This window comes from Pholcus phalangioides, unplaced genomic scaffold (assembly GCF_987345545.1).
Source record: "Pholcus phalangioides strain wild (caught in Gottingen) unplaced genomic scaffold, Ppha-v1.0 ptg000039l_1, whole genome shotgun sequence".
Classification (NCBI taxonomy): domain Eukaryota; kingdom Metazoa; phylum Arthropoda; class Arachnida; order Araneae; family Pholcidae; genus Pholcus; species Pholcus phalangioides.
This window is the reverse complement of record NW_028301625.1, coordinates 775,910-789,786: the sequence shown is the minus strand read 5'-3', so window position 1 is coordinate 789,786 and position 13,877 is coordinate 775,910. Positions and strand designations below refer to the sequence as shown.

General features: G+C 33.0%; 1 protein-coding gene across 2 annotated transcripts in view; it reads left to right on the top strand.

Moving 5' to 3' along the window:
- LOC149065441 (complement C3-like) overlaps positions 1-13,877 on the top strand; it is a 278,201-nt gene that overhangs the window by 97,982 nt on the left and 166,342 nt on the right. For both annotated transcript variants that reach the window (XM_089253977.1, XM_089253976.1), the window contains 3 exons: positions 4,927-5,155; positions 12,045-12,254; positions 12,595-12,694. In XM_089253977.1, coding sequence (XP_089110103.1) covers positions 4,927-5,155; positions 12,045-12,254; positions 12,595-12,694 — 539 coding nt within the window. The remainder of the gene's footprint in view (positions 1-4,926; positions 5,156-12,044; positions 12,255-12,594; positions 12,695-13,877) is intronic.

The window sequence follows — 13,877 nt, the reverse complement described above, 5'->3', positions numbered from 1 at the left end:
AATTTTTTTTAGGGGGGGGGGTGGGGTAATTGCTTCTTAACGGAGATTGTTTATAATAGAATCAGGCATTGAGTCTTGTTTACCCCCATTTCATTTATTTGTGGATGGAAAAAGTAACCCCAGCTCTCCATCTTAATGCATGGAGCCCACCTGAGCACATCGTGGTCACCCCTCTTATATACCTTCAATGCTCTCTCATGCACCTGTATAAATGGGATGTCTGACAACCATAGCCCATCCTAATGATTCAATTATTTTGTGGTCTCTGTACAGAAGTAGTGCGATAATATTTTCTTATTGGATTGTAAGTGAAATTTTACTCTGTAATGCTCACCAAATGAGGGTCTCAAAAATATCCCAGTTTTTATTAATGGATTATGAGTTTTGTCCCACTTTTTAATGCAAATTCCAGGATTTTTCACTATTTCTCCAGTACCTCATTTGGCCACCCTATATAGAATGAGACATCTGGAATCAAAATTATAAATAAACATCATCCACAGTTAATCACTCTGTGGACACACTATTTTCATTGTTTTCCTTGTGTAGGTAATTGTACAATAATCTTGTCTATGATAGAATCTGAAATTGAATTTATTCAATCTAGAAGATAACAACCTTGTTGATTTTCAGTATGAGTAATTGTGCCTTAATAATCTGAAATCATTAAAAACGATTGAATAGCAATGATCAAGCATTAATAGAGCTTTGTGAACAGATAAAATTTCGATCAAAAGAAAAATTGCCATCTCCAAAGTAGTATTCAATTTCTGGATATAAAGTATAGAAGAATGTTGCATGTGCATTCAGAGAAGTCCTCTGATGTATTTGGTCTCTTCTTTCTTATTCCAGCAGCTGAAGATGTTGTTCAGAGATGGAAAACGAAGTTCATCAAAATTCTGATCAATCTTCATGAATGCTGTTGTGGTTTTGGAATATCCGATAACATAATGACTGTACCCAGGGGTCTGCCTAGACTGTTTTAGAGGGTCCTGTTTTTGCAAAAATTGTCCTCATTTTTGTGAAAAAGATTATTAATTTTGTGAAACACAAGTACTTTTTTTGTGGAAAGCAAAATAAGTCACCTAATTAATCACAAATGAAATGATAAATTATGGTTTCATTAATTTTTTTTGTGAGGGGTCCATTTTTCAGATCGAAAATTTTGTGAAGGGTTTGTTTTTCAGATCCGGAATTTTGTGGAGGTCTGGAAAACGGACCCAAATTTCAGCTAGACAGACCCCTGATGACTGATGTAATTTTATCGACAGCAGGGTGTTGTAATAAAAAATCAAATTGCTACTACACCACACATGCTCCTCGTAAATATCCCTCTGAGGGAATATTCATGAGGAACTTAAAAAATTAAGCTATCCAAATGCAGACCTGGGCCAGCTGCTATTAATTTTACAACAGCGACTATGAGAGCTGTAGTCTATCAGCCATTCAAGCATGTGCCAGATCCAGAATTAATAATTCAATGCTTTGATGCATATAATCCATGCACTTTAACTATATCAGTGCACATTATCTAATACTGTCAAAGCAAATTCACACGTAATTTTATATTTGTATAGGTGTCCTCTTTTTGTTCCTGTAATGTTAAGATTGAAGGTTTTAAGGTTTGCATATGTACCCAGGGAAGACATAAAACTCTTATTTGATCAAGTTGATGTTAATGTACATAGAAATATTCATGCCATAATGAGGTTATATTCATATATGACATGAATGTCGCTCTCCACTTGTTAATACAAGATATACAGAAGACTGGATGTTGTGAAAATATTTATTATTTGAGATGTTAATTTTTTTTTAAGGAAGGAAAAAAGTGGTCAGAGCACTCGTCCGGCAATCGAGGGACCCGGGTTCGACTCCCGGTAGAGACAGAGATGAGTTTTTTCCTTCCTTAAAAAATTAACATCTCAAATAATTTTAATATCTTCACAACATCCAGTCTTCTGTATATCTTGTATATTCATATGTTCTAATTTTATGAAACAAGTTTCAGGATGCTGAAACTTTTTTAAAGGAAAGAGAAAAGTATTTTAATATTTTTTAGAAGGCATTCAATCCACTTGATACAACTTTTTTTTTTTTGCTGATATACTTAAGATCCTTTTAGGGAAGATGTTTTAATTTTTTGAAATGAACGTGTGTAAAGGACTTTAGTATTTCAATAATACAGAACAAACAAACTTACATACTCACACATATACCGTGCATCACAAAAGTTTATAGAATACATTAAAATGTGTTTATTTAAAGAACAAAAATAGATATGAGCATAAAATCAAATGTAGTAGTTATAAAACATGTTCAACATCATCCAGCAAAAAATAAAAAATAATTATGGTAGCTACACTGCTTATGTGTGAAATGAAAATAAATTGAGATGTCCCAAAAGTATAAAGAATGGGCAATTAATGCTAGATTTGTTGGAGCAGATGTGTCTCAAAATCGTTTAGACTTAACTTAACAGGTAAGCATGCCCCTTTCCCCCCCCCCAAATTTTAAGGTTTATATCTAGACAATGGTAATCTGAATAGTGGAAATTAATTACAGACACATTTTTTGCTTTCCAATTGGTATTTCATTTCTTTTTTTTTGCAGTATGAAAAGGTGTATTTTCATGCTGATATATCTAGTTCTTTCCCCCTAACAATTTCCTAAATACCATCAAATTAAGTTGCCACTCCAGTGTCTTTGTGTAATTCATGGAATTTTGGCGCCCATCTAAAACTGCTAGCAAAGTGTGATAATCATATCCGAAGGCTGCCCATACTGTCACTGATCCACCACCCTGTTTGATGACTAAAAATGTTGTGATTCTTTTTGTAAACCCTGTCACCAACTTGCATATCCATCAGGATATCACAATTACATTTTTTTTTTCACTAAGCAGGACCTGTCATCACATGCAACCACCTGTCACCATAAGACATGTCCTCACAAGCTCACTGTAATCTTTGCTCTTGATTACGCTCTGTGAATCATGTTTCCAATTCTTGTGAATCATTCTTTTTTTACTACTGATGGTGTACTTCAGAGTACCACTTTCCTTTTAACCTTCTAGCAGCATCTCTTGCATGCGTTGTAGAGTGCTGGTATTTTGAAGTATAAAGGCATATAGCCTTTATACTTCACTATTAAGTGTACTTAACTATTTTACAGTTACCAGATAACAGGTCAAGTGTGGAACAGCTAGTTTGTTTTAAATATGTTAATTAATAAAATTCAGTTAGATATTTCACCCCCATAAAAATGATTACTTCATTACACATTCATGTAATGCAGTAAAACACTGTTTCCCACAAAATGCTCTCTAACAAATGTTATGGCAAATTTTATGGTTTTCTTTATGTTAAAATAAATAAATATTCGTGCGAATGTGTGTTATTCAACATATTTGAATTAGTATTTTTTTATTTTTATTGCAAGCACATAGTGCTGATGAAACTTTCAAGTACCAGGGCAATGAAATTATTGGGTAATATATAATATTAAAAAAAATGGGTTTTTTTTTTGTTTTTGAGCTTTAATTAGAACTAAAATGGCCTACCGAAAAATTTACATGATAATTATTTCATTTTTTCATAATGTGGTAGATAAAGGGTTAATGTACTTGTGAATTTGTTTTTTGAAATACTCAAACATAATGCCTCAGTCATGCTTTAAATAGACATTTTTTTAGACAAACTTACTTTTTGCAATTGCCTACCATCATAAAAACTTAATCTTTAAACAGTGCCGTCTTAACGCATGGGCCCACCCGGGCACGGCCCGGGGGCCTCAAGGGAAGAGGGGCCTTACAAAAATGAGATCCGGTTGAAATTTTCTAGGATTTACCGAGTAGGGCCTCCAAAAAACCACTTGGCCCGGGGGCCCATGGTACTCTTAAGACGGCCCTGTCTTTAAATATGACACAAATCTGAAAATGTGTATATGCAAGAAAATAGAATCCTTTTTTGTGAAAAAAATCAATTTTCCGAAAACTATGTAGTGATCAAATGAAAAGATGACTGAAATATACAAGCTAAAATCACAAAATCATCACACCCTACTCTTGCTGTGGTTTTTGCAGTTTTAGCTGAAAATAAACTTTACTGTCCGAAACCTCATTCAAGAAAACTACGTTTACAATAAATTTGCATGAAATTGTGATTTTCTACAAACTTGTGGGACAGCAAAATTCCACATATTCTATATAAACATATATAGGCGTACGCAGAATTTTCTCAAGGGGAGTCAGTTTTTTTCCCTTCTCGGGGGGGGTGTTTACATTTTTTCTTGCAAAATAACACTATAATCTCGACATGAGGGGGGGGGGTTAGAACCCCAAACTGCCCACTGCCCCCCCCCCTTCCGTATACACCAATGTAAACATATATAGCATTCATTTTTCCTATGATTTTAAAAATATTCTCATTTGATTCTTTTCATTATCTGTTTTCATATATTCTGTAAAATAATGAGCAAAATATATAATGAATTATAGAAGCATTTGGGAAAAAATAGTTTCTGTAAACTTTTTGGGACGGACAGTACATTGATGAAATTTCCTAGCGTGAAAAACTTGGAAGTCAGTTTGCTTCAATTTTCTAGGAGATGCAAAAAACATGCACACTACTGCAACTGCTCGTATGAACTACAAAGTTTCCAATATCAACAATACATGGCACACCATGTTCATTAATGGTGATGCACTTTGCTTGGTTGATAAGATATGAGGTCTACTTTTTGTAGCTACAAAAACCTTATTTTCAGAAAAAATGGAGATACAAGGTTTTCTCACTAGTCCATCGATATGTTAACTCCGTATTTTCCAGAAGATTTGACATATTCCTTTGAATTCATATTTGCTACCACTTGTTATTGTTTAAATTTAATTTGTAAATTTATGATTTTTACTTCTTTTTTTTTTAGCATTGATGATAAGAAAGAAGTTCCAGCTACTTTGCCTCATAGTATTACAACATGGGTAATTCATGCTGTATCAGTATCAGACACTCATGGAATGTGTGTTGCTGACACAAAAGAAATACAGTCTTCAAAAAAGGTTTTTTTGCAGCTGAATCTTCCATATTCTGTTGTGCGTAATGAACAAATTGAGATTCGAGCTACTCTTTTCAATTATGGTGAAAAGAACCTTACTGTAAGTATGATTTATACATGATGTGTTCATGGTTTGTGCAATGTTATACTCTAAAACAAAAATTTCAAAAGTATAGTGATTTCAACTACTTTTGCTGCAAAAAGGGTCAGTAAGTAATATAAAAATAAGATTGTCAACTTTTTTTGTGAAGTTACTCTTTATCAGATCATTTGAAACACCTTGCATGTTTCATTACCCCTTTACAATTAAGTTTATCAGTCATGTCTGTTCATCTTTGTCTAGGGGGATTGTATATCTCTTTCAGATCAAGATAACACAAACAGGGAAAGGGTATTTTTTTCTTACTGTAGGTATTCTTGGTATTCTTTTTTTATTTTTTTACCCTCAGGGGTTCAGTCTTGACTTCAAGGATTGTGGATGTTTTGTCTTTGAAATCAATACTTGAAAATCAATCCCTGAGGTTAAAAAAAAGAATTTCTTCAGTAAGAAAAATCACCCTTCCTCACCATGTGTGCATATGAAATCTGAAAGGATATTATAGTGAATTTGTAAAAAATAGACATGGACATACAATGATAATGTATTATTTCAGTTTGATTTTCTGATTAGATGCAAAGGATCCATCGCATCTATATTCTAGTCAAACGAAGGTGGATTGAGATTTCATATTCCTCACTTGTGATGTGTTAACAAATGAGGAATTAAAGTTTGCAGTTTCATTGGAATATAATCTCACTCTTCTGATTCCTTTTATAAAAAATATACAACATTTTTTTGTGTAGTGGTCAAAAAATATTTATTTGTTAGTATATCTCCAAGAATTTTCAAGTATGAATTTAGAATTTTATTTCTTAGTCATACACAGGGTGATTCAGACATCATTATTCAGATTTGGTGGGAGGTAGGGAATATAGCATAAAAACACAATTTCAGATAGGAAAGTATGGACTTAAATGTCATATAAAGAGACAATGTGCCCAGAAGGTGAATGAAATGTAAGAGTTTTGTTGAACCGATAAGAATCTGCAAGATTAGTACTCTGAGTTTAAGAATTAAAGAGGCTAAATAACAAATAGAAACACCACAACAGGTAAATTGCTCAACAGGGTGGCTGAAAAAGTTGCACATAAAAAAATATGAATGTCAAATAATACTAAAATACAGCAAGCCTATATAAAACATATATCACGTAAGGAAAACTAACAATTAATACTGTATGATATACACAGCCAATAAAAATGATTACAGTTGTCTTAATCTAAATATGGATAGCTTCTTGATTTATCCCACTATGTTTATCGTACTTCTTTTTAATTGTATCAATTGTATTAGAGTTCATGACCCCCCCCCCCCCAGAGGTAAGCTAATCGATTATTATCGCTAATGATTTATTAACAACTCTATTCGAGAAAAACTCCCTGTGACACCATAACTTGGAATTGTCCCTTACTAAACTAAACTAAACTCATGTCCCCTTGTCGAAGCAGTTGATATTGATGATAATATTAGTAACTCATGGTCCATTCTATCCATCCTGTTGAAAATTTTAAACACTTTGATTATATTCCCCCAACACTTACGTTCTTCTATAACATAACATAACATAACTTATTTGTACCCAGTCAATTATGATAAAACTATACAAATTAGAGTTTACAATTAAATTACATATTTTACAATATTTTAAAGAAAATGCAAAGAGAGAAAGAAAAAATTATATTTGAATTGACATGGTAGAACAGTTAATTCATAATGTGATGAAAGCTGGGACAGAAAAGAGAGCAGTAGCTAAAAGCTAGTAAAATGCTCTTGACCCTATGACGACATCTCTGTAGGTGAGACTGCACATAATCTTCTTATGAAGTACAGATGACTGGATACAAAGCGAAGATAATTGGAAAGAAAAGTCACATTCCTCTGTGGGGAATCAAACCACCAACCTCGACTTTCCGACCTGTTGGTCGTTTGATTCCCCACAGAGGAACGTTACTTTTCTTTCAAATTATCTTTGCTTTGTATCCAGTGTGTGTGTGTGTCATCTGTACTTTGTATAATTAGCGGACAGGTTAATCGTTTCGTTCATAATCTTCTTATTTCTTTTGACCTGAAAGAAAGATAAAAAGAATGAAGTATATCAGCCCAATAGGTGTAAATACATTTATTGATTAAAGTAAAAGTGAATTATGGCAACCAAAAGCTGTTATAATAGAATTTTATGCTAACAATTTTTTTCACGTTAATTCAATGACAAATTGTTAAAAATATAGAAGTGAGAGAAAACTAGACAAAAGTAAAAAAATAAAATAAATAGAATCTACGCTTGATGTTAACTATCTACATAACTAAATTGAGTTATTGCTTCCATTTAAATTTAACGGTCAATTTATTTATTATTTGATACAGCAATTTGATATCAGGTTAAATTAATTTTTCTTTTCATAATATTTGTTTACATTTTATTTGTCTTTCCATTCATTAATTTGTTTTTGTGACATTGCTAACTGCAGTTAATGAAACGGAAGGAAAGTTGCTTTCGCAATCAAAGGAATTTAATCTGAGTTTTTGTAAAAAGTTCATAATTGGTTGTATAATTAGTTCAGAAGAACGAGTCAGCGAAAAGAATAATTTTTTAAGAATGACTGAATGAGTCACTTCACAAGCTATGTTGAAGTGAGGGAAAAATAAAAAGGTATGGATAAAGTAAGGGTACTGATAAGAACAGTAATGGAGGACCCCACGCCGATTAGAAGATCCAGTATTGTCACTTCAGCAGTTTAGTCATGGAGAACAGGTGCTGAAAAAAACAATGTAAAGGAAGAAACATTTAAGGCAATCAGTGGCAATCACATATAATTAGTGCGATGTGAAACCTGATATGTTTAATTCATCTATAAGAGAGTTTCTTAAAAGTTATATGTGAGTATTGAATGTCATGTTATTATGGTTTTCCATATGTATTTCTCAGTATCATATTTTTAATTATAAATCATTGTTCCATTCATTTTTGTTTTTTGTTGTTTTTCTATTTTTTTTTGTACTTTGTTGTATTCCCCTTCTGTATTTGTATTTTGTATTTCTCTTATCCATCTCTATAGTTGTGCAATGCTTGCCTGTTGGGATGTAAATAAATAAAGGCAAAGATAGGATTTAAAGAAAATAGATATTTGGCAAGGGGGGGTGAAGGAGAAGAAAACCTCTTCTCAGTGACAACAACAAGTGCTTTCGTATATATGTACAGACGATTACGCATGCACACTGTTTATTCCAAGGGATTTTCATCTAGGAAATGGTTAAATACAGTCATTTTGAATGAGGCTAAGGATTTATTTTGAACACTCAATGGAAGAGAATTCCAAATGCAAATACCCAGCCTACAGGCAAAACCAGTCATCAGAAAAGTGTGAAATTTTGTGGGAGACTTCATGAAGTGATTAGAATTTGTTTCAGGGGAAAAAATTAGTTTCATATGTCGCCACCGGAAAGCTGTTTCACTTTGAATACCTGTAGTAAACGTGTAATTTAGTGATGTCACACCGCAGCTGTTATAAAACCTAGAAACATTCACTCAGATCTTGTTTCTTAATGTGTTTGCTTCTCACAATGACGATAAGTTTACAAGATCGCGCTTTCTTGTTTAAAAATTTTAAAGCACAGGATCGTTGTCTGTTCGTCCTGGATGAGGAGGAAAACCTGTTTCTAGACACAGTACAGGAGGTTTTGCTTCAAGTGGAAAGGGACAGAGCTTCAATTTCGCATGGTAGCACTAGTGTCAGGTGTGTAGCACAGATGATGGGTAGGCCACGTTCAACTGTCCATAAGATCATGCAGAATATCCTCCGATATTATCCATACAAACTTTCACTTGTGCAGCAGTTGCTTCTACATGATTATGACTCTCGACGCCGGTTCTCACTGCAGTTTCTAACTCACGTTGAAGTCGATTCAGAATGGCCTTGGTAATATACTCTGGACAGACAAAGCACATTTTCACTTGGATGGTGCAGTCACTACACACACTCACAACTGCCGTATTTGGGAATCAGAATGGTGATGGTATGGTGTGGATTTGCTACATTATTTATTCTTGGTCCCTACTTCACGAGGAGTTATGTTCTACAGGTCGAGAGTAACATGTTCGATCACTGGGAAGCGATATGCATTGCTGTTACAGAATGAAATTGTTCCGGCTCTTCAAGCATGTTACTGCCTTGCAGACACAATCTTTATGCAAGACAGAGCTCCTCTACACATTGCAGTCTGTGTTAAGAATGTTCTTAAAACACATTTTACAGAAGTACATGTTATCAGCCGGCACTTTCCTAATCTATGGCCTCCCTGATCCCCAGACCTCAATCCATGCGATTTTTGGCTTTGGGAGCATTTGAAATGTCTGGTAAGTCGTGACAATCCAGGAACTTTACCTTACCTTAAAGGCAGCATTTTACGCCACATGCTGAACATTTCCCTGCATACACTTCGGTCAGTTGTGGAGCATGCCATCTTGTGATTTCACATGGTATCTGAAAATGATGGCCATCATGTGGAACATGTTTTGTTGCAGTAACAATTGTTAAAATTGTAAACATTTGCCTAAATGTGTCATTTCTTAATAAAACGCCCTCTGGTCGCGACATGTGCAACTAATTTTTTCCTCCCTGAAACAAATTCCCATCATTTCATGAAGTCCTCCACAAAATTTCACAATTTTCTGATGACTGGTTTTGTCTGTAGGCTACTTTAAAATAGGATCTTTTAATTATGGGTGTCCTGTACTTGCTATGTACTTTAAGACCTAATTGGATAAATTTTGTATCAATTACATAATTCATGTCTGGAAAGAACTCTAAATATAGCACAAATATATTGAAAATAACTCTGTTTTTAGGTTTCTTGGCAAGAGATACTCTGTCATGATATTCTGACTGACTGAGAGAAAACTTAATTTAAACTTAATAAAGTCAAATTTTTATAGAACAGTCTCTGCCACTATATATGACTGCACCCAAGCCAACATTGCTGGTTTTCTCGCGATGACCACTCTGTTAACTATTGGTTCTTTTTCATATTCATGGCCCCTCACGAAAGGGAAGGAGATTAACAGAGCCCTGTCCAGGGTACCTAGAGGATTGACCTTATTAATTTTTTTAACTAAAACATTTTTGCAAAATAAATATATTGGGGCAAACTGAAAACTTTGGCCTAGGGGGCCCATATCATCATGGGGGGGGGGGGGTGCTGCTGCTTTATTTTCATTGTTATTAATTATCTTTGCAACTAAATAAGAAAGATGATTTCAGGAATTCTCAAGAAATCTGATTTCTTATTCCCAAACATCCCAAGATGAAGGGAATTAGAAAACTCTAGTTGTTAATACTTGGAAATCTCTCAAAACTATGTAATTCATTTGTTGTCTGATCTTCTGGCATGATGTAGTCAGCTCATTTCCATTTCAAGCATTGGATTCTTCACAAATTATTCACCTGCCTTTACCATGTCATTTGTTTTCTTTCTCTTTTTGCAATGCGTAACATATATTTTCACCTTACCTTTTGTGCTTTCTGCATTGTTTGTATAGTTTTGCTCATGTAAGTGTCATTGTTTCAGCTCTATAAATGAGTGCTAGTAGAACAACCTTTCTTTTTCAACATAGTGAAGAGTTCTCTTCGGTACCAAACTGCTTTTTTCCATCTTTGAAATTATATTTTAATGTAACATCTTTTTGATGCATACATGGTCAAACCTCAATTTGACAATTTGATTCAGACTGACATTTTTATTTGCCTAAAAATTTGCAAATATCATTAATTTGGAGTCAAGATGGACAGATTTCCATACAGGGATGTCAAAAAAAATTGTTTAATGCAGCAAATTTTTTCGCCTGGAGGGGGGGGTGTGTGTCAAGTTAACCCTTTCCAGCACGCTACCCTTTAAAGTTAGAATTTCACAAAAAAAATTGTAGGCAGTCTATTCAGGCCTAGAAGAGTGTGTATGTACAATTTTGTATATATTGCACTTACCGTTTTAATTTTGTGGGTGTGCCCAACCTTGAATTCGGGACTCAGTTTCAGACAAGCTTTGAATGCAAAAAGTTAAAACTTATACAGAATAAAGATATTAGTGTACAGCCAACAAAATAACATAAAAAAAATTTCTGGAAATCCTTTTTATTCCCAAAAAAAAAGAAGAAAGTTCTTTGAAATTTAAATCCATTTCTTTGAAAAATAAGGGTTTTCAAAAAATAAATATACAGGCCAAAAGTATGGATCAGCTTGTGCGGTGCTATTATATATTATATAGTGTTGATGAAAATGGTTTAAAGTAGCCCCTAAACTAATTCTCATTTCATTGATAATTTATTTTCAGAGTTTGAAAAGGGAATTTTTGGGTCAGAAAGGGTTAAATTATGTAAATTTGTATGAACAACATACAATCTTTCAAATTTAAATATGTACTTACAAGAGCTAATATTGTGGTCCAGCCAGATGACAGCTCTACTTTGAGCAAGTATAAAAAATCAACGTTTGGAAACATTGCAGTGAAAGAAACTTTCAATGCATTGATCTTGAGAACATTCTACAAAACCCAGAACAATGCATAAAGGGGTTATACAATACTGTTCAATCAATTAAATCTTTTAAAATCAATAAACTAATCTTACAAAATAGAATATGAAGTGTTGCAATAAACAAGTGGTGTTTTCTTAAACAATTCTTTCCATTTAACACTTGCTCTTCACAATACCTTCAGGATAGAGCACAACATTAAGACCTAGAAAGCTATAAAAAAATGTTTTCAAATATGGTGAAAGATTCTTTATAAATTATTTTTATAAATTTTATAACATAGTTATTTTCTTCCATTGGTTATCAACTGAATATACATTTTGTGGCCCTCTTTTTTCTCATTTTAACCATTATCATTCTGATAGGCTATTGTATTTATGTATGGTGTTAAAGACTTGTGCTCTGGAGCTCAGGAAGGGGAACGAAGTGAACACAAAACATTACTTGTGCAGCCCCATTCTGGTCAGACTGTTTCTTTCCCTGTTATTCCTCTAAAAGAAGGTGTTTATCATATTAATGTAGTAGCACTGAGCTTTGAAGGCAGTGACAATGTCAAAAGAAAGCTTATCGTAGTGGTAAGAACTCTTTATTATTTCTTGTGCAGTATAAAATCATTCAACAAACAAATGTTACCACAATAAGCTATAATTATTTTTCTTACTCACGGGTATAACAATATAAAGTTAATTGGTTAATTGGTTAAATTAGTTAATTGGTCAATCAAAATGGTTGAAATATTTGCAGATTTTTTTCTTATATAGAAGCTTCTATTATTATTATTCTTGAAAAATAAAATATATCTTTATACATACAAAAAACTTCCACTTTCTATTGTTTTTGCTTTATACATTTTGAGGCTTATTTTCTACAGTTGTATTTACATTGATCAATATATAAATCTTTTTCACGTAAAAGCCAGAAGGAGAAGTTATTGAAAAAGATATAACAGTCATATTGGATCCTTCAAATCAACAAAATAGACCCAGACGAGAAGTTGACAATGGTATTCTCACAGGTTTGTCCTATTTTTGATGCTAAAGTACAAAAGATTTTTTCCAAATGTTTTTATGAATTTCATTTTATTCACATAAGTACTTTTGAAATAGAATGACTGCAACAGAAACAAAATTTTCTCTAGTACATAATGTGTCTTCCCATGCCACTTTTTTTATTACTATATTTCACAGCCTTGTATAGCTTACAAATACTTATGATGTTTCAAATATTCATAGTTTATAAAAAAAAATTGCACTAATACACTAAAAAACATTAACGCTGCCAATAAGAGTTATTGTGGCATTATTAGGTGTTATGGGTTAATTCAAAATAATCATGGGCAGAGATAAGGGGGGCGTGGGGGCATTGCCCCCCAGCATCAAAGGTGGAGTCAACTGATGTAATGTATATATGAATTGACGTCATCATGCCCCCCCAGACTTCCAAGTCTATCTCCACCTATGAAAATAATTTTCTTCAGTGTATTGATATTTGAAAATTCTGTTAAATTTTGCTATTAAATTTTATTGCTTAAAACTTAATATACTGTGTATTGCAAGAAAAATGTTTTGCAACATGCAAAAAGGCAACTAGAAAATTATAATTAAAAGACCAGTATAAGTGTCCTTTAAATTGTTGATCTTATTACTGAAATTTATGTAGAGAGTCATAGAGTATTAGACTCCTGCTGTTGATTAGATATTCAAATTTACTGCAAATTGCTTAGAAACACACATATATGAATGTAATAAAATTCATATTTTATCATATTTAATATGTGATAAATTTTGGGAAATACTGAACTAGAACAAAAGGTAAAAATGTGATGTCTGTCTTTTTCGAAAACATGAAATAAAAATTCCAAAAGTACATTTTGAAAAGTTCGAAATCAGATTTGCTTATCGAATAAGAAAAATTTTAATTAAAAAGCTACAGAAATGTAACTTTGTCATTATAGCCAGAATTATGTCACACACTGAAACAAAAATTTACAGAACAATAAAGAGCTTGATGGTTTATCTCAACTAAAAGTACAAGCAGATGTGTTATGTGGCATTGATGTTGACGATGTCATCAGAGAATTTTCAAAACTAGAAAAAGTGGGAGGGAGGGTTTGTGACCTTTCAAATAAATAAACTGTGTGCGTAGAAATATTCACATTATATTCTGCCTCAGATATTATTTACTTCTTTAATATAAAA